Source organism: Xyrauchen texanus, chromosome 19 (genome assembly GCF_025860055.1).
Source record: "Xyrauchen texanus isolate HMW12.3.18 chromosome 19, RBS_HiC_50CHRs, whole genome shotgun sequence".
NCBI lineage: Eukaryota > Metazoa > Chordata > Actinopteri > Cypriniformes > Catostomidae > Xyrauchen > Xyrauchen texanus.
This window is the reverse complement of record NC_068294.1, coordinates 38,783,063-38,811,025: the sequence shown is the minus strand read 5'-3', so window position 1 is coordinate 38,811,025 and position 27,963 is coordinate 38,783,063. Positions and strand designations below refer to the sequence as shown.

The following is a 27,963-nucleotide window of genomic DNA, read 5'->3' as shown; positions in this document are numbered from 1 at the left end:
AGTCACGTTACTGCAGCTCATCACGTGACTGCACGGCCAAACATCAGAGCTGCAGCCAATGGGCGGAAACATGTATTCTTTGTATGAATATGCATGTAAATAAGTTATTGCATGTTTTGCTTAATGAAATAGAAAGGGGGGCGCTCCAGTGGTCGCTCGGAAAATGGAAATGGACCCATAAACCCACTGAAAACTTGAGGAGTGTTTTATATTGTTGTTTACATTTATATTTTTCAAATCTGTTACTGAGAGCTCGTCTTATATTTAATATGTGTTTTTTTACGTCAGTGTTGGGACACTCAGCGACCGCTTATTTTGACTGTAAAAATCTATAATCGTTTAAATATTTTTCTTTATTTATTTAGGATATTAGCTAACTATGAAAATAAATGAAAAACTCAACAGCAATCTCTATAAAATGTTATATAAATGTTAAATAAATAGGCCTATATAAATATACATATATATATATATATATATATATATATATATATATATATATATATATATATATGTATGTGTGTGTGTGTGTGTGTGTGTGTGTATACTGTATATAAATATTACACACTAATAAGCTAATAAACGTTGTATAATTCTTGATGATTGGCTCATCCTATACAGCGCAGAGAAAAGTAACATAAATTTTTCTTTATTTATTTAGGATATTAGCTAACTATGAAAATAAATGAAAAACTCAACAGCAATCTCTATAAAATGTTATATAAATGTTAAATAAATAGGCCTATATAAATATACATATATATATATATATATATATATATATATATATATATATATATATATATATATATATATATATATATATATATATATATGTGTATATATATGTATATGTGTGTGTGTGTGTGTGTGTGTGTGTGTATACTGTATATAAATATTACACACTAATAAGCTAATAAACGTTGTATAATTCTTGATGATTGGCTCATCCTATACAGCGCAGAGAAAAGTAACAACTTCTGATGTGGAACTTCAGCAGCGCAGTTGAAAAATATAAAATATAGAACCACCCTATGATGGAATGAACAAGCATGAACCAATGTATTCTACTAAATAAAACATTTGTATTAAACAAGTGAGCAGAGGTGGACAGTAATGACATACATTTACTGTACTTAAGTACACGTTTATTACATATGAGTATTACTTTTTCTGGAAACATATGACTTGAACTTCACTACATTTGAAAGACAAATATCGTACTTTTCACTCCACATCAAGGTCCTCGACTAGAAAGTCGTTACTATGTAACAGCTTTGAAAATCAGTGGATGATTTTTTCTTCTTCTCTAAAAAGTGATTGTTTTTTGCAAGTGACAGACAGCCTATCAATAATCACTCTTGTAGTGTCGCGTGTAGTGATGTTCAATGATTTCCCAGCATTCTTTGAACACTGATCAGTTGGCAAAAATTAAGATGGCGGTTCCTCTGCGCACCCATGGCCATACTTAGAAAATGTGTAAAGATTCATTTCATTTTAAATGTTTGCTTTGTTTGCCTAAAACAAACCATATCACAGCCTTCAAAAACTTGCTGTCCAACCTGCGGAAGCATATTGAGGTATGTACATTTCTTTTAATTTCTTGTGAAAGCTTGAAATTATCTGTGGTTTAGAGCGAAATTTCAGTGTGAAGTATGGTGGTCAATTTATTTTTTATGGATTTGCCCACCAAGCTGACATAGCCTTGTGGATACAAGGTTCGACAATGAGTTTAGTTAGCATGCAAAAACATGAATTCAAATGTAAATGAGCTTAAGAGTTAAATAAGTTATATCTTGTAACTTTTATAGTTTTTTGTTGTTGTTGTTACCTTGCATAATTACTATAGTTATGTGTAGAGCTGCACGATTAAATCATAAAAAGATTGCGATCTTGATTCAAACACCCACATGATCTCTTTCCTAAATGATAACGATTCACCTGTCTATTAAACCTTTGACAAAAATCATAACGGAACAATTAAATCTGCGTTGGTGCTGCCGCTGAGCCAGAGAGAGCAGTTATCATGTATAGGTATGAAACAGCTTCATAAACAGTCTTTTCTAGGTGTACTTTGTCCACATCTGCAAGTGAGCTAATGCAGAATAAATCTGTTAGTTCACCCCAAAATTTAAATTCTCTCATAATTTACTCACCCTCCTGCCATCCCAGATGTGTTTGACTTTCATTCTTCTGCAGAACACAAACTAATATTTGTAGAAGAAAGTCTCATCTCTGTAGATCCATACAATGCAAGTGAATGGTGACCAGAACTCCAAAAAGCTCATTCAGGCAGCATAAAAGTAATCCAAATGACCCCAGTGCTTGACATAACCTTGCAGTTCAGGGCTTCCGTAGAAATAAACATAATGTTTGAGAGTTTGAGAGGGGGGGTGGGGTGGAATAATAGGGTTCAAAACAGTGTTACTATGAATGCAAACTTTAATACAGTGAAAACGACACTATTAGTATAATTTAAATATATATATATAAATAAATAAAAGTTTCCAACATTCTTTTGAATGTCCATGCACTAAAATTAAATATTTGATGCAGTGAGTTTACCTTAATTTACTATTACTATTATTTTGAATGGCCATGGAAAATGAAGCATTGTGATAAAAAATTTACCTGGTCGCAAAAAATATTCTGTTAATTTACCTGATGAACTTTCACCTTTTGCTGACCCTTTATGCTTCCCAGAGATAATGTGTGCCTCTAAATCACTTGCACCTTTATTGGCAACTGACACATAAGTGCCATCTTTACAAGCATGGGAATTTTTTGAAAATCCCGGACAATTTCGCAAATTTAGAAATCCTGGCCGGATGCTTTTTTAAGGTCCGAAAAAGAGGACATGTCTGGGAAAAAGAGGACGTATGTTCACCCTACATTCATATGGCATTCACTGTGAAGTATGACAACAGGAGTTTTTTCTGGTTGTTTGATGAAATTAACCACCAGAAATATTGATGCTGCTATTGATATTGTACCCCCAACCCTGTGGTGTACCTGACGACCTGAATGTGTTCTACAGCAGAAAGGCCCAATCTCACACCCCATATCCACTCTGACCTTCACCTCACACAAACACCTACTGCAACCCCCCCCACCACACACACACACACACTCAACCTGCACTTAAGATCTGCGAAGATGATGTGAGCCGAGTCTTTCAGAACCAAAAGACAAGGAAAGCTTCTGACCCAGATGCTGTCTCACCAGCGTGTCTTCAATCCTGTGCTAACCAGCTGGCCCCCATCTTCAAACAGATCTTCAATAGATCACTGGAGCAGTGTGAAGTCCCATGCTGCTTCAAATGCTCAATCATTATTCCTGTCCCAAAGAAACCAAACATCACAGGACTTAATTACTACAGACGTGTCGCCCTGACTGTGGTCATGAAAACATTTGAGATGTGCCCACCTGAAGAACATCACTGCACCCTTTCTAGATCCCCTTCAATTTGCTGATCGAGCAAACAGGTCTGTGGATGATGCAGTCAACATGGAATTGCATCATGTCCTGCAACGTCTGGACAGACCAGAGACTTATGCAAGGATCCTTTTTGTGGACTTCAGTTCGGCTTTCAACAACATCATCCCAGCTATACTCCAGACTAAACTACACCAGCTCTCTGTTCCCATGTCTATCTGTCAGTGGATTACCAGCTTTCTGATGGACAGGCAGCAGATTGTGAGACAGGGGAAACTCTCTTTCAGCACCTGTACAATCAGCACTGGTGCCCCCCAGGGATGTGTGCTCTCCCCAATACTCTTATCCCTCTACACCAATGACTGCATCACCAAGGACCCCTATGTCATGCTCCTGAAGTTTGCAGACAACACTACTGTCATTGGCCTCATCCGAGATGATGATGAGTCTGCATATAGAAAGGAGGTTGAACAGCTGGCTGTCTTGTGCAGTCAAAACAACCTTGAGCTGAACACTCTCAAAACTGTGGAGATGATTGTGGACTTTAGGAGGAACACCCCAACACTGACCCCCCCTCACCATTCTAAACAGCACTGTGGCAGCAGTGGAGTCATTCAGGTTCCTGGGCACTACCATCTCACAGGACTTGAAGTGGGTGACACACATTGACTCCATTGTGAAAAAGGCCCAGCTGATGTTGTACTTCCTTCACCTGCTGAGGAAGTTCAACCTGCCACAGGCGCTGCTGAGGAAGTTCAACCTGCCACAGGCGCTGCTGAGGAAGTTCAACCTGCCACAGGCGCTGCTGAGGAAGTTCAACCTGCCACAGGTGCTGCTGATTCAGTTCTACTCAGCAGTCATTGTGTCTGTCCTCTGCACTTCAATAACTGTCTGGTTTGGTTCAGCTATGAAATCAAACAAAGGACAGTTCGGACTGCTGAGAGGATTATTGGTTGCCCCTGCCCCCCCCTTCAAGAACTATACACTTCAAGAGTGAGGAAAAAGGCTGGAAAAATCACTCTAGACTCAACTCACCCAGCTCATTACCTTTTTGAACTGTTGCCTTCTGGCCGACACTTCAGAGCTCTGAGCACCAGACCCATCAGGCACAAGAACAGTTTTTGCCCTCAGGCTATCCATCTCATGAACAGTTAAAACTGCCCCATTGAGCCACAACTAGGTGCAATACACAGTTCAATCTTTTTTATATTTATCCAACACATCCAACCTCTTCTGCCATTTCATATTCCTCTGGAAAAAAAATGCACTGTACATAACAGATTTGTATTTTGCACTGTACATAACAGATAACAGATTTGTATTAGATTTGTACTACGTATGTGTATGTATGTTTTTGTGTGTATGTACGTATGTGTATAATTATTTGATATTTTTTATAATTATTATCTGACTTTCAGCTGTTTTTGTATTGTTGTACACTGGAAGCTCCTATCAGCAATACATGTATGTGTAAGCATACTTGGCAATAAAGCTGATTCTGATTCTTCTGATTCTAGAGGAAGATTCAGGGCTGCTTGTTGAAATGGTGCATGATTTGTTCCTACTGTCTGGTTGTCCTTGGTCTGTTAAATGAGGGGAAGCACTAAGAACTTTGCGTCTCTTAAATATTTCAACGTAGGCAATGCCAGTCTTTTTGTTGTGATGTGTGTACAACTGGTAATGTTAATCTTGTTGTAAGTAATGTTTAACAAAAGTGAAGTTGTGCAGACTTATTTACATTGGAATTTCATCACAATGCGGTCACTCCAGGACACAAAAAGTTTTTTAGAGCATTGGTTCTGGTCGGAGGGCGCTAGAGGCTGAATTGTCCCTCAGAACAAGGGTGATTCACGAGTGAAGCGACTGAGACTCATGTCCTCACAGTGAGGAGAATCTGTCTCCATGAGAGCTGACTCTGCGTGGGCACAGTCCAGACAGTAAATGCAGCTCTCATGCTGATCTGATCTTGAAGGAAGAAATTCTGAAGAAATGGTGTTTGTGCACCTGTTTTTATAGCAGACAGCTTTGTGCTAAAACAGTCAGGGCTTACACACCATTGCCAATATTAGAATATTGGAATTATTGTAGAGAGGTTTCAGCTAGTTCGTGTAAGAAGGCACTCCCCATAATGTCAAATGTACTGTGTCATAAGGGAACTCCCATTGTCATACTTCACAACAAATGCCATATGAAACATAGTAACCTGAGGTATATTCAATTAATTGGGGAGTCTCAAGTATTACTAGACTCTCAAATATTATGTTACTTTCCTTGATTAAGATTTGCAAAACATTCCTGATGTATTATACAATAAAAATAATCAGATCAAGTACCACAGCTGCCATCTGTCACCTTAAGCACAGGATTTGTTGCTTACAGATAGTGACATCTGGTGGCCCAGGCTGGACTGCATGCTAATTGTTAGCTAGCAAAATTAACAAAATGTTTTCTCATGTGTTGCCTCCAAGGGGTCAGAAATTTGCTGATTAGCATGTCCCCTTTTGGTTTTGCTGGAACTACACCACCCAAAAATCACGTTTCACCATAGACACTCCTGTGTCTAGTTTCCCCACAGCTCCTGCAGACCGGCCCAGGTCTTCCTTCTGCACTGTTGGGGGCGGTCTCGCCAACCTGGGAGGGATAGCGGAGGGGAGTAGAAGGGACAGACAAGGGGAAGGGTCCTCTGGACCCACTCGGACATGCCTCGGGGAAGTTGGGAGATGAACCCTGGTGTTCCAGTACCACCAGATCTACGATATCCATGACGCTTTGGGTTCCCCCCACCAGCAGCAATTTCTGGCAGGCGTCACAGAGCTGCTGCGCAAAAGTGGCGGTCGTGCTTCTCAAAGCTCAGAGACCGGAAAAGCTGCTGACTCTGCTCCGGGGTCCGACTTGTTCCTTTGCTGGATGGCCTTTTTCAGGTGGCTGTAATCAAGGAGGCTGGCGGCGGGAAGTTGCTGTTCCGCTAGCTGCGCCTCCTGGAGAGTAAGGGCAACAGGAGGGCCGCTCACTGATCTGGAGGTCACCTCCACACCTTGTCTGTCTTCTCGAACAGGTCAAGGAAGGCCTCCGGATCATCATTCGGCCCCATCTTCATGAGGGTCACGGGTGGAGTAGGCTCCGTGAAGGTTGCAGCGCCAGCCCCCTCCCTGATGATCAGGCTCCAGAGCACCTGCCGGTCCTCAGCTTGTGCCTGGAGCAGAACTATGAGGTGTTGTTCCTGCTCCAGGCGTACCTCCATGAGGACTTGGTGTTGCGCTTGTGTATACTGGTGAGGGTCTTAAAGACTTCGCCCAGCGGTGAGGACTCCATAACTGCTCCAAAGCCGGGTATTCGTCACCACTGTAGAAGGATCTGCATTCATGGGCAATGGAGGAGTCAGGAGACAATGAAGCAGGTTCATGGTTAGTTCTTTTAATTTGCAGTTAATGTAAAGATAACATAAATCACACACTGAGACACTCTGGCTGTTGTGCTTTCTGGACACTCTCTCCCTCTCCAATGTCTCTCTCCACCACCACAATAATGAGAGACAGGTGTTAGAGATAGTTATGAACCAGGTGACGAGCCTTACAGCTCTCTCTCTCAAGCAGACCGACATATGATCACGCCCCCCCATGCCACAGTCATGTGCTACATTTTGAATTTAAAGCTAATATCAATCAGAAATAAATAAATAAATACAGATTCAGAAAAATCAGAAGACTCAAAAGCAGAGGTGAGTGAAAAAGCAAAGTCTTTATTAACTGAACAGAGATACAGGGAAAAAACAAACAAACTGAACGAAACTTAAGTGTATGGTGACTGTCAGCAGTGGAGAACAGACAATTACATCAGAAAGCTCCATGTGCGATAATCTAAACGAACAAGAGCTCAGTCAAATCCAGAGAACAATCCTGACAATTCCTTCCACACAAAATGTGCTTTATGTGGTAACATGTAAATTAACTGGTTTTATGTAAGTCAAAAGTATTATTTATCATCACTAAATCAAGCTGAATACAAAGGTTTTGCTAACAAACTAAATTAAGGGTTAAATCAGTTAGAAATGGCTCCTTAAGGTATTTATTACAGGTTACTATTTTTTACAGTGTACTTCTGCTAAAATGTGAAGAAAATGCATTTAAATATTTTTTAAATCATCTTGAGCATGTTTAAAGAACACTTGATAATATTTTAATGAGATTATATTAACAGATCAAACAGAACTGTCTTGTTTCCCTTTTGTTCTGTAACAAACAATATTCTTCTTTACAGAGATATCACAGCCCATTGAGAAATCCAGAAGTTAAATATTGACTCTTAAAGGAAAAGTTTTTTTTACACTGATTTTAGTTTAAGAAGGAATTTACATGAAAACTGTCAGACATAGATTTCTGTGATATTCAGCATAACATGGATATAACAGCATAACAAAATATTATGCTTTCAAATATTTCAAAACAATATTTTAAAGCAAGCAACACAAAAGTGAAAAAAATAATAATTAGGCAGTTGATTCTGTTATCTGAAAAAAGAAATGATGGGAATAAACACTTATAAGTTGTCATCGTCTTACTCCATCGAGCAATAATTCATTTTTCTGCTTATTTTATAACTGTTGGTCTTTGATGTTTATTTGGGTGGATTCTTGATCACAGAGGCAAAAGTTGCACTGCAGTTTTCCTGAACTCCTTTTGCTCCTCTGATGGCAGCGTATGTCACTTTATCATCAGAATGAACCTGAATCATCAGCACAGATACAGTCAGACAAAATGCAAATATCAATACACACATTATAACAGCGTCTTGACCACTTCAGTGATTCAGCTGAATTCATGTTTCAATACTGCAGCGCAAACATGTCTGCCATTCCACAGGATGTCAATGTTACATACTGGAGATTGTCCTGTTCATTGTTAGCAGATACTGTATTTAAACAAAGCTCTTATAATTTCCAAGTTTTGTTACTTACATTTTGACTTTCATTAGGTGATTTTCTGTAAGTGATGACCTCAGCATAAGCAACATCATTTGTCTTCTCCTAAACATCAATGGAAACATGGTTATGATATTTGTGTAGATTAACTTTAATGATTCTAAATTAATAATCAGAACTGTTTGACTATAATCATTATAATAACTATTTAATGTGGATGCCGCGGTGTAGGGGTAAAATAATTACTTGCACCTCTGCTGTAGTTTAATAGACCTGGTGTATATTATAAAGTATATTAGAATTTAAAGCAGATGTTTGAAGACGTGTTCTCCAAAGTTATGAAGTAACATGTCAAATGTGTGTAAATATGAATGTGTGAGTTTTGATTGTGTTTATTTAATCTTGTTGTTTACTAACATGATCATCAGCAGCAGGAGGGATGAAACCATTGATGGTCTCACAGACCGAAGGATCTGACCTCTTATCTGACCCCTGAACACAAATCTCAGTTACAATGAAAATATCTCACAATGAAATAAACTTATTTTATATGAAGTATGTCACTCCAAAATACAGATGTTTCAATACATACTTGTGGATCCTGAGTCTTTTTACTTTTGTCTGAAATAAATGTCATTAGATCATTATAACAGGAAAAAAGTACACCCACACACACACACACACACACACACACACACACACACACACACACACACACACACACACACACACACACACAATTTTCCCTTTTTAAATCTCTCAAACGGACATTAAGATCATATTTATGCATTACAAATTAATAAAACATTGTGTTTACATTTTTATTTTGAAGTTTGATTTACTGCCATTTTTAGTTGCCTGTTTCAGAATATCATGAATCTTGAATAATAAAATCTCACCAGCTCTTCTTTTACAGATCAGCCAGAGAAGAAGAAGAAGAGCAACTACAGCAACAGTTACAGCAGGAATCACTGCAGCAGAAAACACACGGAGAAGACTGTAGTGCAACACAATAAATGACATGATTACATTTGTTCAATGTCACAGAAAGAAATATATTCATATATTGACAAACAGTCTACAAATAATCTGACAGATGTTTACACTTCATCTCATATTTCATACCTTCGTATAACCATCTATTTGAGGTGTCTGTCAGTTATAGGGGAGAAAAGAGAGACACATCAGTCAAAGTCTTGAATTAAATGAATATTCTGGGTCATTTATAACAATATTTACAGTCAACATTTGTGGCATGCTGTCTATTCCCACTGACAATGATTTCAATGCATGCCTTATTTTATTACAACAAATGGAAATTGTGTTTAATAATACAAATAGTTTAACAGTTTTACCAGCTGAAAGGTAAATCTGGTTAAAAATTTGCTTTTGTGTTTTATATTTACTACTTTTCTGTGATCTTGACATATAACAGAGTCTTCTATTATTTATTTAGGAGATTATAGATTGTTTTCTTACCCAAATACTTGACAGTATAGCTGACTGAGTTCTTAATTTCAGTTCCTTCAGTAATCTGACATCTCCACTCTCTGTTGTTGTCTTCATTCAGGAGTGTTGTAGTCAGAGTGATGTTACAGTGTTCTGGAGAGGATGATATCTGATATCTGGAGTCTGTTTGCAGATTAACACCAGACTCATTCACCCAGACCAGATTAAATCCCTTTTTACACAAAGTATTTCTATCATATGAATATAATTGACAGGAGAGAGTCACAGAGCTGCCTGGTCTGATCTCAGTCTGTGTAGATGGTGGCGAGACTGAAAGAGAAATTACGACAGAAATGACACAACAGACTTCACTCTTTTCAGTGAATATGTGAGTTTAAAGAGAGAATGGTTTACTTTCCGTTTAAATTGATCATAAAATAATTGAATGAATAGAAACACTGACCATGAAGAAAATGCAGATAAACATTTTCACTAGTATATGGTGTCTCTCCATTCACATATTTCCAGCAGTTGTAAAGTCCATAATCTTCTTTTGTGGTTTTATAGATGTTCAGAGAGCAGTCAGACCCCAGATTCAGTCTCTCATGTCTCTCTGTGTCATTCTTCTTTATTCCTCCAGAAAACAGTATATCTGAATATCCTTCTCCATAATAGTTCCATTCAGTTGTTGTGCAGTCAGAACGAACATTATTACATGGCAGAGTGACATTTTCACCATCAGTGAAGAACACATGGACGTCTTCAACTTCACTGGTACCTGACACAAAGAGCACGTGTGTGTTTATTCTGTATTTATATTAATAAATAAAAAACTGTTTTACATGTCACACAAATTCATATTTAACATTTACTTACAAATGTCAGAACAAAGACTCTTAACAGTGATGAAAAATGAGACAATCTTCAGAAGTGCCTTTTATCGCTTTAACAAATATGTTATACACATTTCTTTACCTGTGGCAGGTGAGCAGAGAATTATCAGTCCCAGCAGATATATGTGACATTTATCAGCCATTTTCTGTCTCTGTCAGTCTTCTTCTATTCAATATATGAACTCTTCTTTTAAACATCATCAGCCCTTCCTGTATTTCTAAACATCTGATGATCAAACAGTTCAGAGTAAGAAATCATGATGCAACAAAGACACTGTGTAAACAATAAACTACATGATGGTGAATTAATATCGCATTATGATAATAAACTGTCAATAAGCAGCTTACAGACAAATACATTGATTCAAATATATGCATATAGAATCCAAATTAAATCAGAAAGAGAAAATTAGTTCACATATTGCCTTTATTGGTGCTTCTGAATTATTTTCTTTATTTGTAGAAAATGTTTTTTTTTTTCTTTTAATTTATTCTCATTTAAATGTCCTTTTCCTGCATGATCCTTGACCTTTTGGTCTTCAATTATGTTATCTTTTCTATATGGTTGAGGAAAGAGCACTTTTATTTATCCAAATAAAGTCTCATGTGACACCAGTAGTTATCCATCTCTCTGATTAAATCTATTTAAATTTCCAGAGGTGGGGGCAAGTCAAACATGTTGAAGTCACAAGCAAGTCCCAAATCTTAACCATCATGTCCGAGTCAAGTCTCAAGTCTTATCAAGTCTGAGTAAAATCTCAAGTCTTATCAAGTCTGAGTCAAATCTCAAGTCTTATCAAGTCCTAGTCAAGTCTCAAGTCTTATCAAGTCTGAGTCAAATCTCAAGTCACAGTGCAGACAAATAAAGAAAGTCAGGTCGAGTCCTGCAAAGTATCAAGTCAAGTCGACTCAAGTCACAGTAGCAAACAGGAAGAAATAAAAGTTAATATTTGGACTACATATTTATTTTTACCCTGAAAAGATGAATTTATATACATATCTTTACATACATCTATATTGATTATATACACATATGTGCTACATTAATATCTGACAATAAAATAACATAAATTAAAATAAAATTAATTTACTTCCAAAAAATTTTCAAAATCGCAACAAAGCTCCAATCTACATTTTTTTGTCTAAAATTGGTTGCTTTTACAGAAAACAAGGTTTGCCAAGACTGAAAGTCGTGAATGATGGGGGCGCATAAAAAAACATAAAACATAATTTCATCAAAGCAAGTGCAGGGGCTTACCCCAATCCCCCCAAATATATTCAAAACAAGCAAATACAAATTTTATAAATTATTTTTATTTACTGACAACCCTTTAAAAAAGATCAGTCATTTTGCACATTAATCTTTCTAGATATTAGTGAAATCTATACATAACAAAATTATTTACTTACCTTTCTTGTGGTTCTTGAAATGTCGGATTACATTTTATGTTGTGGTCGTGTCGGTTATCCTTGCATTGCATATTGTGCATCAGGCAAATCTTTTTGTATTGACATGGTCCAATTCGAAGTCCTTATAGCCAAAAGAGAATATTTTTGGAGGTTGTCTGCAATGTTTGCCGTGTTTTGAGCTTGTGCAGCGTTAACTCAACATTGTGAAGTGATCAGTGGTGCTGATTCGTATAGTGCATGTATGAAACAGGCTTTCGTGAGCTGCCTCCATACAGTAGACAGCATTTTGAGTAGGAGGTGTTGTTCACACTGAATGGGTTGCGTAACTATTAAATTACTCAATAGACATCACTTTATATTAAAAAGTAACAGGCTGTTTTATCTCAATAATTAAATACCTATTTATTTTCCAAATATGTTTTAAACTGGTTTGAGAAATGTTTTCAGTGTGGATTGTGTTCTTAAACTGAGAACAAATTGTTTCCACATCAAAACATCAATCATGTTCCACAAGCTCTGAAAGCACACAGTTAAACAGCTAAAAAACATTTATCATATAGAATTACACCTGATTTTCTCTTAAAGGGAGCATTAAATGACTACTGGTTTGCTATAAAAAGCCAAAACATAGCAACTACGGCAACATTGAAAAAGAGAAAATGGCTTGAAAATGTTTTGATTGTCCAGACAAATGTGGAATATAAAATATACACTAATAACTTTAAATATGACCATGTTTGAGCCAAACCCGTCTCTTATTGGACAGATCAGAGAAACCCTCTAACTTAATTTTGACAAAATGTATTACTGTTTTTTCACCTTTGCAGGGCAGTGTTATTCTCAATTGTATTTTTAGCACATTGTATTCATTATTGTAGTTTCACTGTGTGTTTTTAGAGTTGAGCTCACAGTTAAGAAATACTCAACACACACAGAACAGTGATCATCTCAGATTCCAGTTCAAACGGTTGGGCAACATTTCTGAATCATTTCATTGGTCTAGTTTCACTTCTGTCTTTTAGTGGGTTGGTGTATGTTACTAAAACAGTTCTGTAAAATCACTCTAAAAGTTATTTCACAGAAGAATTTTTTTTTTTAACCTAAAATATGAATCAAATAGTAACATCTAAATTAACTGGTTTGATTCAAGTCAAAAATATGATTTACTGCATCATGATTTCACTGAATCAACTTGAATACATTAGGTTACACCAACAAAACAAATTTCATACAGTAGGTCAGATTAGGTCAAATAGCTCCTTAAAGTAACAAATGCATATTACCACTTTTTACAATGTACCGCATATTTGCGGCTTTACTTTTACAAGCTCATCAGGTAAAGAGTCTAAAGAATTAAAACCTTCTGCTCTCTAGACAGATGTAACCCAGATGTAATTAAGACATTTAATAAACACAATTTCAGTAAAAGTTCAGCAAACAGTTTATTTTTACTGTATATTCCATACAATATTTACTTGAGCTCATGATAGTCTGTTAAATCCCAATTTGAACACTTCATAAACTTCAGTAGAAAAGATTGAATTCCAGCTGTTACAGTATTTATCTGAAAGCAGCAAAAGTCACACAACCTAAGAATCATCATAATCTGAGTGATTCCAGCCAGGTCTTCTAAGCAACCAAATTGGCCCGGTTGCTAGGGTGGGTAGAGTCACATAGATTAACCTCCTTGTGGTCACGATTAGTGGTTCTCACTCTCAATGGGGCTCGTGGTAATTTGTGCATGGATCAAGGACAGTAGCATGAGCCTCCACATGATGTGAGTCTCCGTGGTGTAATGCACGGTGAGCCACGTGATAAGATGTCCGGATTGATGTTCTCAGAAGCGGAGGCAACTGAGACTTGTCCTACGCCACCCGGATAGAGGAGAGTAACCGCACCATCATGAGGACCTGCTAAGTAGTGGGAAAGGAGCATTCAAAATTGGGGAGAAAAGGTCATGAATAATAAAAAAAAGAATCATCAGAATCACTGAACCTGAATCATCCTCTCAGATTTGATTCAAACACAGGCAGACTTACTGTTAAAAAATAAATGTGCAAGGTTGAGGGATGCTGGAAGAATTGTAGCAGGAAGTCAGCATTTGATTAAATAATCTTTAATATTTTTAATCTATATTGTGATTTACAGGATTAGATGTATATGTTTCTAAACTTTTATTTTGAAAGCAGTCTGAACATTGAGAATTACCTTTAAAAGCCTGTTATTTTGTAATTGCGTTATATCTGTCAAATGTGTATTTTATTCTAAATTATAGTAGGTATCAAATTTCAAGATGTTTTAGCTTTTTTTTCAGTTGCCTAAGAAAAATTATTTAAAAAAATACTAAACGTTTTTAATATTTCAGTTGATGTCTATGCATCTGTTCCCATAGATTGTTGTGAATCCTCAGATTGTGAAAATATTTAAAAATCTCACCAGCTCTCCTTTCACGGATGATCTGAAGCAGAATAACTGTAGGAGTAGTTACTGCTGCAATCTCAACAATAGTTATAACAACTGAGGGAAAGAGACACAGACACATTCAGGTAGAGGTTACATCACAAAAGAATAAACAAACTGAATCCATGAAACTATAAATAAACTTTTTTGTTTGTTTGTTTAAATCAATAATATGATACAATGAACTGCAGATGGTGTGCAGTTGTCAGTGTAATACATTGCACTGTAGTAGCAAGATCTATAATAATAATCTGAAAGTGTTGAAAAAGAAGTATGTTGCTGTTTTAAAAAAAAAAAAAAGAAAAAATATATATATATATATATATATATATATATATATATATATATATATATATATATATATATATATCTCAACACTGTCTGTCCGATTTCTACTTTAAAAACATTTTAAAGGGATCATGAAATGGAGAATCAAATAGTCCTTGATGTTTAGACATATAAGAGGTAACGGCACTATGAAAACATACTGTAAATTTCAGAACTCAAAACGTCATGGTTACTGTTGTAACCTCCGTTCCCCGATGGAGTGTCGATTGTAGTGACACAAGGGGTCTCTCTTGAGACAGAATTTGCATGTCCCACCGGACATACAGAGAGCGGGTGAGCATCTGTCAGTCAGGTATTTGCACTGAGGTGGCGAGAATAAGGTTACGGCATGTTACAGTGGTAGGAATAGTGCCATGGCAAGGGGAACACAACGTTTTGTTCCCTCCATCGGGCAACGGAGGTTACAACAATAACCATGATGTTCCCCTTCAAACAAGGGGTCCCATTTAAAAACACCATGCACTAAACCGTGTTACGTGAACTGCTGAGACTGTTGTGTACTAGTAGCTGTGTCGGCTGCACGTAACCCTCCCCAATGCCGTCATATACCGCTCTTAGGTTCCCAGTACCCACACGGGAACAGGCGACATGATTGCATGGGAGCAAGCCAGCCAGCCACGGTCTTTTCTCTCTCTATGTTTCTCATCATCAAGTTGAAAGCAGCTGGGGTTATCATAACGCTGTATATTTATATGCAATAAGAGCATGAGATCTGAGAACCAGGTCCGAGTGGGCCAGTAAGGAGCCACTAAGGTGACCTGTTCCTCATCCTCCCTGACCTTGCACAGCACCAGTGCAAGAAGGCTCACTGGGTGAAAAGCGTACTTGCGCAGCCCCCGGGGCCAGCTGTGTGCCAGCGCGTCTGTGCTGCGAGGGGCCTCCATTATGGAGTAACAGAGTGGGCAATGGAAGTTGTCTTGGGAGGCAAGGAGATCTATCTGTGCCATGCCGAACCGGTCCCAGATCGGCTGGACCGTCTAGGGGTGGAGCCTTCACTCTCCGCTGAGTGAAACCTGTCATGAAAATGCGTCCGCCGTCGTGTTGTGGTCGCCCGGGATGTGAGTGGTGTGAAGCTACCTGAGTCATGGCTGACTCCAAAGGAGGAGATGCTGGGCGAGTTGTGACATATGACGAGAGCGCACGCCGCCGTGGCGATTTATGCACACTACCGTCATGGTGCTGTCTGAACGGATCAAGATGTGCTTGCCCCAAACTAGCAGCAGAAACCTCTGCAGGGCAAGGAATACAGCCAACAACTCAAGGCAGTTGATGTGCCAATGCAAGTGGGGGCCCGTCCAGGAGCCAGCGGCTGCGTGCCCATTGCACATGGTGCCCCAACCCCATTGAGAGGCGTCTGTGGTGACCACGACACATCTGGACACCTGCTGTAGAGGGACTCCTGTCCGCAAAAAACTGAGGTCTGTCCAAGGGTTGAAAGTCTGATGGCAGGGAGGGATGATTAACACACAGTATGTGCCGCAGCACCATGCCCATCTCGGCACTTGAGTCTGAAGCCAGTGCTGAAGCTGTCTCATATGAATCAACCCGAGCGGCGCGACCACCTCTCGAGCTTCCTGAGCCTCCCAGACCTCTGCCTCTCAAGCTTCTCGAGCCTTTCAGAACTCCGCCTCTAGAGCCGCCTACGGCGCCACCTCCCTCGGCTCCACCTCCAGAGCCTCCAAAGCATTCTAGGCCTCCGCCTCTAGAGCCTCCTACGGTGCCACCTCCATCGGCTCCGCCTCCAGAGCCTTCCAGGCCTCCGCCTCTAAAAGCCTCCTACGGCGCCACCTCCCTCGGCTCCGCCTCCAGAGCCTTCCAGGGCGTCGCCTCTAGAGCCTCCTACGGCGCCACCTTCCTCGGCTCAGTCTCCCGAGCCTTCCTCGGCTCAGTCTCCCGAGGATGCCATATGCCCCAGGAGCCTCTGGAACTGTTTTAGAGGAACCCCTGTGCCTGGCTTGAAGGGAGTGAGGCACCTGAGCATGACTGCATGCGCTCAGTTGTAGGGCGTGCTGACATTGAGATTGAGTCTCAATGATACGCATGGCGGTCGGACGCGAGCCGCAGGAAGGGCCGACGCCGAGGCAGAATGGAGACGTGAAGTACCCTTCAGGTCTAACGCTGCGAACCAATCTAATGCAAACGCATGTTATGATTTTTTTCTGCATGAGCATTCTGAACGGGAGTTTGTGTAAAGTCCGGTTGAGAACTCGCAAGATTGGACCTGCTGTGGTTAGGTAATAATGCGTCAGGAAGCAGAAGCGCGTACCGAGGCTTGGGTACTGAGAAAGACTCAAAGCACTTCCCTTGCTCCGCACACCAGGCAGGGAGTGGGTTACAGACTGAGGAGGAGGTCCTCTAGGGATGTCTTTGGAACTCGTTAGCGCTGGCCTGAGCACGGTGAGAACGGCGTGCACCAGCTAGATGACCCAGGAAGTGAGGAAATCGCTCTTTTATTAACAATGTGGTACCGCAGCGAAGAGGGTGCGGCAACGAAGAATAAGGAAAGCGATCCATCGGGGGATGGAGTGGTCTTGGTACCAGCTCCAGAGCGAACATCTGACTGCCCGGGTCTTCTGTCTCAGGGGCGCTTAGAAGCTTCATGGGTCCTAGAGGGGGTCATGGAGATGGGGGGTGTACACCGCCTGTGGGGCGTTCAACGCTGCAGACTGAGACCTGGGCCCTTTTGAAGCGGAGCTGCCGCAGGGTGTACCCTCGGCGGGCAGACGGGGCGTAGGCTGCGTTAAGGCGGCGGCGCGGTATGATGTGAAATATAGCTTCCGTCTGCCTCTTCACCGCCGAAAACTGCTGTGCGAAGTGTCGATGGTGTCACCGAAGAGGCCGAACTTGAAGACAGGGATGTTGAGAAAGTGTGCCTTCTCAATGCCGTGCATCTCGACCAAATTGAAATCTCGCCCGACCGAGTGCTTGCGCTGTGACCTTCGTAGCTCTGAGAGTGAGGTCGGTGGCAGAGCGCAGTTCCTGCAGCACGTCGGGATCAGGACTACCTAGGTGCAGATCTTTGAGTGCCTTGGCTTGGTGTACTTGCAGGAGAGCCATGGCATGCAGGGTGGAGGCAGCCTGACCAGCGGCGCTGTAGGCTTTTATAGTCAGTGACGACGTGGTCTTGGTCCTACTGTCCTACTGGCCTTGGAGGGGAGTACGGCTCATTTTAGCTTATTGCGGCCCATTCGGCCAGTTTTGCGGCCAACCCACTAGCACGCTTGGTTCTCCTGATGGCCAGTCCGCCCTTGATCGCCCCAAAGTGCGTCGGCCCACCGGGACTATGCTAGATTGCCAGTCCAGCCCTGGACACAACCAAAGTCTAATGCCAGACAGAGGACATCGGTCATAAATATCCCGCTTCAATATCTGCCTCCCCAATTCACGCAATAGTTTTAATACACTAAACAGACTTTTTTTTTGTGTTTGTTAACATTACAAAAAAAGTACGTCACGTCACTTCTGTGAACATAGTATCACGTAATGACTTGATTGTTTTTCTCAATAACTTATTATAAACAGTAATGCAATTTTTGCTTTAAAAAGAATTATTGTGGCATGAATTAATTAATATGCAAAAATGTGACTTCAGACGATATGACTTGATACTTTGCAGGACTTGCTTGATTTGTCTGCACTGAGACTTGAGATTTGACTCAGACTTGATAAGACTTGAGACTTGACTCGAACTTGATAAGACTTGAGATTTGACTCAGACTTGATAAGACTTGAGACTTGACTCGGACTTGATAAGACTTGAGATTTGACTCAGACTTGATAAGACTTGAGATTTGACTCAGACTTGATAAGACTTCAGATTTGACTCAGACATGATAAGACTTGAGACTTGACTCGGACATGATGGTTAAGATTTGGGACTTGCTTGTGACTTCAAAATGTTTGACTTGTCCCCACCTCTGGAAATTTAAATAGATTTAATCAGAGAGATGGATAACTACTGGTGTCACATGAGACTTTATTTGGATAAATAAAAGTGCTCTTTCCTCAACCATATAGAAAAGATAACATATTTGAAGACCAAAAGGTCAAAGATCATGCAGGAAAAGGACATTTAAATGAGAATAAATTAAAAGAAAAAAAAAACATTTTCTACAAATAAAGAAAATAATTCAGAAGCACCAATAAAGGAAATATGTGAACTAATTTTCTCTTTCTGATTTAATTTGGAATCTATATGCATATATTTGTATCAATGTATTTGTCTGTAAGCTGCTTATTGACAGTTTATTATCATAATGCGATATTAATTCACCATCATGTAGTTTATTGTTTACACAGTGTCTTTGTTGCATCATGATGTCTAACTCTGAACTGTTTGATCATCGGATGTTTAGAAATACAGGAAGGGCTGATGATGTTTAAAAGAAGAGTTCATATATTGAAAAGAAGAAGACTGACAGAGACAGAAAATGGCTGATAAATGTCACATATATTTGCTGGGTCTGATAATTCTCTGCTCACCTGCCACAGGTAAAGAAATGTGTATAAAATATTTGTTAAAGAGTTAAAAGGCACTTCTGAAGATTGTTTTATTTATCGTCACTGTTAAGAGTCTTAGTTCTGACATTTGTAAGCAGGGGCCCTGCAGCTGTACAGCTATGCACTGTGTGTACCATGACTGACCTGAGAAATATTTACTCTCAGAATATTTCATCAGTCATGAAATGTGTCCCTTATTTCTGTTGGCTGTTTAAAAGAACTAGCAATGCCAATTTGCGAATGAATAATTATTTTGAGTCGGTTCTTTTCAGTGAATTGGCCAAACAGGCTTGAAAAATGGTCTGAATCGATTCTTGATTCAGTACAATTCATTCAGAGCTCTCTCACTGAATCATGTGGAGCGGTTTCTCACACAGTAAAACAGTATCTGGATATTTACGAATACAGAGAACAAACAGCGCTGGATATAGTGTAAATGTACCTACAATATACTGAAACAAAATGTTGTGTTTTTGAGAGGTAACTTTGAGAAACTTCATATAGTGATGTGTCATTTGAACAAGGGGATGTTCAAACTGAACGTGTTCACGCTGTTTCTCAATCGTTTTCCATGTAAACATTCACTAGATGGATGTCTTTTGAAAACTGCCTCACATTGTGTTTTTAGCATCTCTCATGGGAGCGCTGCATTTTTAGACGCTGTCAGTTAAAAAAAAACTTAATTAAAAACTTGACTCGAGACACCTAGTTGCGTTTTGCTTTTTTAGCGCGAAAACGCGTCTGTCTGGTCACTTTTTAAATGTTTTAGCTAATAGTTACATGAATGCTACTCTCAATGTCACCAGAATTGAACGCTTTGGTGTTGTTTTTTTGCACACACACACACACACACACACACACACACACACACACACACACACACACACACACACACACACACACACACACACACACACACTTGGATATTAGGCAGATTTCTGTGTGTACCCTCAGATTAAATCCTGCAGGCGCCTGTTGTAAGTAAATATTAAATTTGAATTTGTGTGACATGTAAAACAGTTTTTTATTTATTAATATAAATACAGAATAAACACACACGTGCTCTATGTGTCAGGTACCAGTGAAGTTGAACACCATGTGTTCTTCATTGATGGTGAAAATGTCACTCTGCCATGTAATAATGTTCGTTCTGACTGCACAACAACTACATGGATCTATTATGGAGAAGGATATTCAGATAAACTGTTTTCTAGTGGAATAAAGAAGAATGACACAGAGAGACACGAGAGACTGAATCTGGGGTCTGACTGCTCTCTGAACATCTATAAAACCACAAAAGAAGATTATGGACTTTACAACTGCTGGAAATATGTGAATGGAGAGACACCATATACTGAAAATGTTTATCTGCATTTTCTTCAAGGTCAGTGTTTTTATTCATTCAATTATTTTATGATGAATTTAAAGGGAAATGTAAACCATTCTCTCTTTAAACTCACATATTCACTGAAAAGAGTGAAGTCTGTTGTGTCATTTCTGTCGTAATTTCTCTTTCAGTCTCTCCACCATCTACACAGACTGAGATCAGACCAGGCAGCTCTGTGACTCTCTCCTGTCAATTATATTCAAATGATAGAAATACTTTGTGTAAAAGGGGATTTAATCTGGTCTGGGTGAATGAGTCTGGTGTTAATCTGCAAACAGACTCCAGATATCAGATATCATCCTCTCCAGAACACTGTAACATCACTCTGACTACAACACTCCTGAATGAAGACAACAACAGAGAGTGGAGATGTCAGATTACTAAAGGAACTGAAATTAAGACCTCAGTCAGCTATACTGTCAAGTATTTGGGTAAGAAAACAAACTAATAATCTCTAAATAATTTATAGAAGACTCTGTTACACATCAAGATCACAATTAATGCAGAGTTGCAAAAGCAATTTTTTTTAATAACAGTCATAATAGTTTTGCAAAAAAAGGAAAATGCCCCTGTGTTTATGTTTATGTAATGAAATCATCATATTAACAGTAAGCACGGGTACACTGTGTATCATGCATTTGACTATCAGCAACACATCCAGACACATACAGTATTTAATACATAAAACACTCAGAAATCTGTTCAACAATAGTCACATCACGTCCCGTCCAGGTCCTTTCCTGATTTACTTTTCAGCTGGTAAAACTGTTAAACTATTTGTATTATTAAACACAATTTCCATTTGTTGTAATAAAATAAGGCATGCATTGAAATCATTGTCAGTGGGAATAGACAGCATGCCACAAATGTTGACTGTAAATATTGTTATAAATGACCCAGAATATTCATTTAATTCAAGACTTTGACTGATGTGTCTCTCTTTTCTCCCCTATAACTGACAGACACCTCAAATAGATGGTTATACGAAGGTATGAAATATGAGATGAAGTGTAAACATCTGTCAGATTATTGGCAGACTGTTTGTCAATATATGAATATATTTCTTTCTGTGACATTGAACAAATGTAATCATGTCATTTATTGTGTTGCACTACAGTCTTCTCCATGTGTTTTCTGCTGCAGTGATTCCTGCTGTAACTGTTGCTGTAGTTGCTCTTCTTCTTCTTCTCTGGCTGATCTGTAAAAGAAGAGCTGGTGAGATTTTATTATTCAAGATTCATGATATTCTGAAACAGGCAACTAAAAATGGCAGTAAATCAAACTTCATAATAAAAATGTAAACACAATGTTTTATTAAGATGTAATGCATAAATATGATCTTAATGTCCGTTTGAGAGATTTAAAAAGGGAAAATTGTGTGTGTGTGTGTGTGTGTGTGTGTGTGTGTGTGTGTTACAAACTGGTAATTACAAGGGTATTGTATGATGCTATACACATTTATTGTGTCCCCATAATTTTATATTAAATTATGTTTTTTGTGAGTGTTAGGTTTAAGGGATAAAATCTATAGTTTGTACAATATAAAAATCATTATGTCTATGGAAAGTCCTCATAATGATAGGTAGACCTGTGTGTGTGTGTGTGTGTGTGTGTGTGTGTGTGTGTGTGTGTGAGCGTGTATTTATCACTTTGTGGGGACCAAATGTCCCCATAAGGATAGTAAAACCCGAAATCTTTGACCTTGTGGGGACATTTTGTCGGTCCCCATGAGGAAAACAGCTTATAAATCATACTAAATTATGTTTTTTGAAAATGTAAAAATGCAGAAAGTTTTCTGTGAGGGTTAGGTTTAGGGGTAGGGTTAGGTTTAGGGGATAGAATATAAAGTTTATACAGTATAAAAACCATTATGTCTATGGAAAGTCCTCATAAAACATGGAAACACAACGCGTGTGTGTGTGTGTGTGTGTGTGTGTGTGTGTACATTTTTCCTGTTATAATGATCTAATGACATTTATTTCAGACAAAAGTAAAAAGACTCAGGATCCACAAGTATGTATTGAAAAATCTGTATTTTGGAGTGACATACTTCATATAAAATAAGTTTATTTCATTGTGAGATATTTTCATTGTAACTGAGATTTGTGTTCAGGGGTCAGATAAGAGGTCAGATCCTTCAGTCTGTGAGACCATCAACGGTTTCATCCCTCCTGCTGCTGATGATCATGTTAGTAAACAACAAGATTAAATAAACACAATCAAAACTCACACATTCATATTAACACACATTTGACATGTTACTTCATAACTTTGGAGAACACGTCTTCAAACATCTGCTTTAAATTCTAATATACTTTATAATATACACCAGGTCTATTAAACTACAGCAGAGGTGCAAGTAATTATTTTACCCCTACACCGCGGCATCCACATTAAATAGTTATTATAATGATTATAGTCAAACAGTTCTGATTATTAATTAAGAATCATTAAAGTTAATCTACACAAATATCATAACCATGTTTCCATTGATGTTTAGGATAAGACAAATGATGTTGCTTATGCTGAGGTCATCACTTACAGAAAATCACCTAATGAAAGTCAAAATGTAAGTAACAAAACCTGGAAATTTTCTTCTGCTTTTCCTCATGCTTGTTTTAAAAATATAATAGGATATTATAAGAGCTTTGTTTAAATACAGTATCTTCTAACAATGAACAGGACAATCTCCAGTACGTAACATTGACATCCTGTGGAATGGCAGACATGTTTGCAGTATTGAAACATGAATTCAGCTGAATCACTGAAGTGGTCAAGACGCTGTTATAATGTGTGTATTGATATTTGCATTTTGTCTGACTGTATCTGTGCTGATGATTCAGGTTCATTCTGATGATAAAGTGACATACGCTGCCATCAGAGGAGCAAAAGGAGTTCAGGAAAACTGCAGTGCAACTTTTGCCTCTGTGATCAAGAATCCACCCAAATAAACATCAAACACCAACAGTTATAAAATAAGCAGAAAAATGAATTATTGCTCGATGGAGTAAGACGATGACAACTTATAAGTGTTTATTCCCATCATTTCTTTTTTCAGATAACAGAATCAACTGCCTAATTATTATTTTTTTCACTTTTGTGTTGCTTGATTTAAAATATTGTTTTGAAATATTTGAAAGCATAATATTTTGTTATGCTGTTATATCCATGTTATGCTGAATATCACAGAAATCTATGTCTGACAGTTTTCATGTAAATTCCTTCTTAAACTAAAATCAGTGAAAAAAAACTTTTCCTTTAAGATTCAATATTTAACTTCTGGATTTCTCAATGGGCTGTGATATCTCTGTAAAGAAGAATATTGTTACAGAACAAAAGGGAAACAAGACAGTTCTGTTTGATCTGTTAATATAATCTCATTAAAATATTATCAAGTGTTCTTTAAACATGCTCAAGATGATTTAAAAAATATTTAAATGCATTTTCTTCACATTTTAGCAGAAGTACACTGTAAAAAATAGTAACCTGTAATAAATACATTAAGGAGACATTTCTAACCGATGTAACCCTTAAATTAGTTTGTTAGCAAAACCTTTGTATTCAGCTTGATTTAGTGATGATAAATAATACTTTTGACTTACATAAAACCAGTTAATTTACATGTTACCACATAAAGCACATTTTAGATGAATTTTCTGATTTTCTTATTTTTTTGTGTGTGGAAGGAATTGTTAGGATTGTTCTCTGGATTTGACTGAGCTCTTGTTCGTTTAGATTATCGCACATGGAGCTTTCTGATGTAATTGTCTGTTCTCCACTGCCGACAGTCACCATACACTTAAGTTTCGTTCAGTTTGTTTGTTTTGTCTCTGTATCTCTGTTCAGTTAATAAAGACTTTGTTTTTTCACTCACCTCTGCTTTTGAGTCTTCTGATACCTGACACCCCCTCTGACCTGAACAAGTATCAATCGTCTCCTCTTTCTCCTCTAGACCTGTAATACTTGATGACTCCAGGTTACATCACTTATGATGTGTGTACATTAATAGTCACTTATAAAAAATGAATCTGCTAATTAACTTCATATTTATCATTTTATTATTTATCCAATAATAAAGTTTTTCACTTTAAAACGGTAAGTCTCAATCTTCAGTAAGCAGAGGCTTCAAACCCATTCTTTGAGTGAAAATTCATTTGAAACTGTTATAATTAATCTGCACAAGTATTCGAGGTAAAATATATATTTTTCTAAAAACTCTGTTACAGAAATCACCCCTTCACATGTGTACATTTGTTAAGAACAATCGAGTAGCAAAATGTCCAAGATGTTTTGGTGGTATATGATGATCCCTGCTGTCAAATTTAGTTGCAATTTAGTTTGGTTTATTTATTTTGTTATTTTTTAAAGTGCACATTAGATCGGGATTTCCACCCAGTCCTATTAAACTCTAATTAAAAATATAACTAGGATACTTTATCCAAATTAAAATACAGAATATACAATTCTTGATTTATCATTTCTTTATTGTTATATATTGCCTATAGAACAACAAATGTTTTTAGCATTAATAATTACATTACAGCCAATTATGCATTTTTCCCCCTTTTGATCACGTCTTAAATGTAAATGAATATATTTTCTGTAAGAAGCTCATTTTCAGTATATTATCATCATGTAGTTTATTGTTTACACAGTGTCTTTGTTGCATCATGATTTCTTACTCTGAACTGTTTGATCATCAGATGTTTAGAAATACAGGAAGGGCTGATGATGTTTAAAGGAAGAGTTTATATATTGAAAAGAAGAAGACTGACAGAGACAGAAAATGGCTGATAAATGTCACATATATCTGCTGGGACTGATAATTCTCTGCTCACCTCTCACAGGTAAAGAAATTTGTATAAAATATTTGTTAAAGCGATAAAAGGCACTTCTAAAGATTGTCTCATTTTTCATCACTGTTAAGACTCTTAGTTCTGACATTTGTAAGTAAATATTAAATATGAGTTTGTGTGACATGTAAAACAGTTTTTTATTAATTAATATAAATACAGAATAAACACACACGTGCTCTATGTGTCAGGTACCAGTGAAGTTGAACACCATGTGTTCTTCACTGATGATGAAAATGTCACTCTGCCATGTAATAATGTTCGTTCTGACTGCACAACAACTGAATGGAACTATTATGGAGAAGGATATTCAGAGCCAGATAAACTGTTTTCTAGAGGAATAAAGAAGAATGACACAGAGAGACACGAGAGACTGAATCTGGGGTCTGACTGCTCTCTGAACATCTATAAAACCACAAAAGAAGATTATGGACTTTACAACTGCTGGAAAAATGTGAATGGAGAGACACCATATACTGAAAATGTTTATCTGCATTTTCTTCATGGTCAGTGTTTCTATTCATTCAATTATTTTATGATGAATTTAAAGGGAAATGTAAACCATTCTCTCTTTAAACTCACATATTCACTGAAAAGAGTGAAGTCTGTTGTGTCATTTCTGTCGTAATTTCTCTTTCAGTCTCTCCACCATCTACACAGACTGAGATCAGACCAGGCAGCTCTGTGACTCTCTCCTGTCAATTATATTCAGATGATAGAAATACTTTGTGTAAAAAGGGATTTAATCTGGTCTGGGTGAATGAGTCTGGTGTTAATCTGCAAACAGACTCCAGATATCAGATATCATCCTCTCCAGAACACTGTTACATCACTCTGACTACAACACTCCTGAATGAAGACAACAACAGAGAGTGGAGATGTCAGATTACTAAAGGAACTGAAATTAAGACCTCAGTCAGCTATACTGTCAAGTATTTGGGTAAAAGACTAACAAACTCTTTTATATAAAGCTTTCTGTTATATATGCATAACATTACTGCCACTAAGGACAAATGTTGGTGAAAAATATTTTACAGTATAACATCCATCTTCATTCCAACACCTTCAGATTAAAGATATAATAAGTTATAGACCAGAGGCTCAAAAAGTGTATTTTTCTCAATTGTGAAACATCTAGATGAATATTCCTCTTGAATCAGTGTCTTCATTTGTTTAGCTTTTTTGGTTCTATATTATTTCAACACTTTGTCTGATGCAACTCTTTTTTTCCACTTTTACATTCAGCAGACAGTAAGACGTCAATTGGATTATTATTGAGAGGTATAAAATGTCTTTACCACTTTACAGTACATTAAACTGATAACTTTTTTGTAGATATTGTTTTGTTTTCATTTGATTTACACAAGAAAGGTCATACTGAGTTTTGTGGATTCAGTTTGTTTATTCTCTTGTGATGTAACCTCCACCTGAATGTGTCTGTGTCTCTTTCCTTTAGTGATTATCATTATTGTTGAGATTGCAGCAGTAACTACTCCTACAGTTATTCTGCTTCAGATCATCCGTGAAAGGAGAGCTGGTGAGATTTTAAAGTTTTCACAGTCTGACGATTCAGAACAATCTATGTGAGCAGACGCATAGACATCAACTGAAATATTGTTTTTATTTTCAGAAAGCAAAAGAAGAGCTGAAACACCAAGAAGACTGAGTGAAACCTACTATAATTTAGAATAAAAACATAATTTCAAAATATAAAGGAATGACAAAAATAACATGATTTGAATGTCATTTCCAGCATTCAGTATTGTGCAGACTGCTTTAAAATAAAGTTTGAATCAAATCTGTGATAATGATTCAGGTTCAGTGATTCATAAGATGATTCTTATGTTGAGTGACATTTACTGCTTTCAGATAAATACTTAATCACATCTGGGTAACATCTATCTTAGCACTTAGCATCTTAGAAAAGATTCAATGCAGCATCCCACTAAAAGACAGAAGTGGAACTAACCTTCAAATGGTTCAGAAATGTTTCCCAACAGTCTAAACTGGAATCTGAGGTGACCACTGTTCAGTGTAGGTTGAGCAAGTGTGGTCAAACTAAGTATTTCTCAAACAGAACTGTAAGCTCAACTCACAAAACACAAAGAGGAACTTCAGAGGTTTAACAGTTTACACTAAGTGCAATTGTGTTAGATGCTATTAACAGTTTACACTAAGTGCAATTGTGTTAGATGCTATTAACAGTTTACACTAAGTGCAAATAGCGTTAGATGCTATTAACAGTTTACACTAAGTGCAATTGTGTTAGATGCTATTAACAGTTTACACTAAGTGCAAATAGCGTTAGAT

General features: G+C 37.8%; 3 protein-coding genes across 4 annotated transcripts; 2 read left to right on the top strand and 1 right to left on the bottom strand.

Moving 5' to 3' along the window:
* Window positions 1-7,164: 7,164 nt before the first annotated feature.
* LOC127659812 (uncharacterized) lies at window positions 7,165-10,769 on the bottom strand. Its single transcript, XM_052149761.1, has 9 exons — window positions 10,766-10,769; window positions 10,266-10,580; window positions 9,833-10,132; window positions 9,479-9,505; window positions 9,253-9,324; window positions 8,946-8,974; window positions 8,771-8,845; window positions 8,390-8,458; window positions 7,165-8,157 (listed from the first exon to the last, which is right to left on the bottom strand). The coding sequence occupies exons 1-9, from the start codon at window positions 10,767-10,769 to the stop codon at window positions 8,050-8,052; spliced, it is 999 nt and encodes a 332-aa protein (XP_052005721.1). The 3' UTR covers window positions 7,165-8,049.
* Window positions 10,770-19,314: 8,545 nt separating this feature from the next.
* On the top strand, window positions 19,315-24,651 carry LOC127659984 (uncharacterized). Its single transcript, XM_052150010.1, has 9 exons — window positions 19,315-19,404; window positions 20,489-20,797; window positions 20,932-21,231; window positions 21,763-21,789; window positions 21,944-22,015; window positions 22,785-22,813; window positions 22,914-22,988; window positions 23,301-23,369; window positions 23,644-24,651. The coding sequence occupies exons 1-9, from the start codon at window positions 19,344-19,346 to the stop codon at window positions 23,749-23,751; spliced, it is 1,050 nt and encodes a 349-aa protein (XP_052005970.1). The 5' UTR covers window positions 19,315-19,343; the 3' UTR covers window positions 23,752-24,651.
* Window positions 24,652-25,576: 925 nt separating this feature from the next.
* Window positions 25,577-27,449, top strand: LOC127659985 (uncharacterized). Of its 2 annotated transcripts, none has more exons than XM_052150012.1 (6): window positions 25,577-25,647; window positions 25,845-26,159; window positions 26,294-26,593; window positions 26,902-26,934; window positions 27,110-27,190; window positions 27,284-27,449. In XM_052150012.1, exons 1-6 carry the CDS (start codon window positions 25,587-25,589, stop codon window positions 27,343-27,345), a joined length of 852 nt encoding a protein of 283 aa, XP_052005972.1. In that variant the 5' UTR covers window positions 25,577-25,586; the 3' UTR covers window positions 27,346-27,449. The 2 variants fall into 2 exon arrangements, with proteins under 2 accessions (XP_052005972.1, XP_052005971.1); XM_052150011.1 differs by having other exon boundaries at window positions 26,899-26,934.
* Window positions 27,450-27,963: the final 514 nt, after the last annotated feature.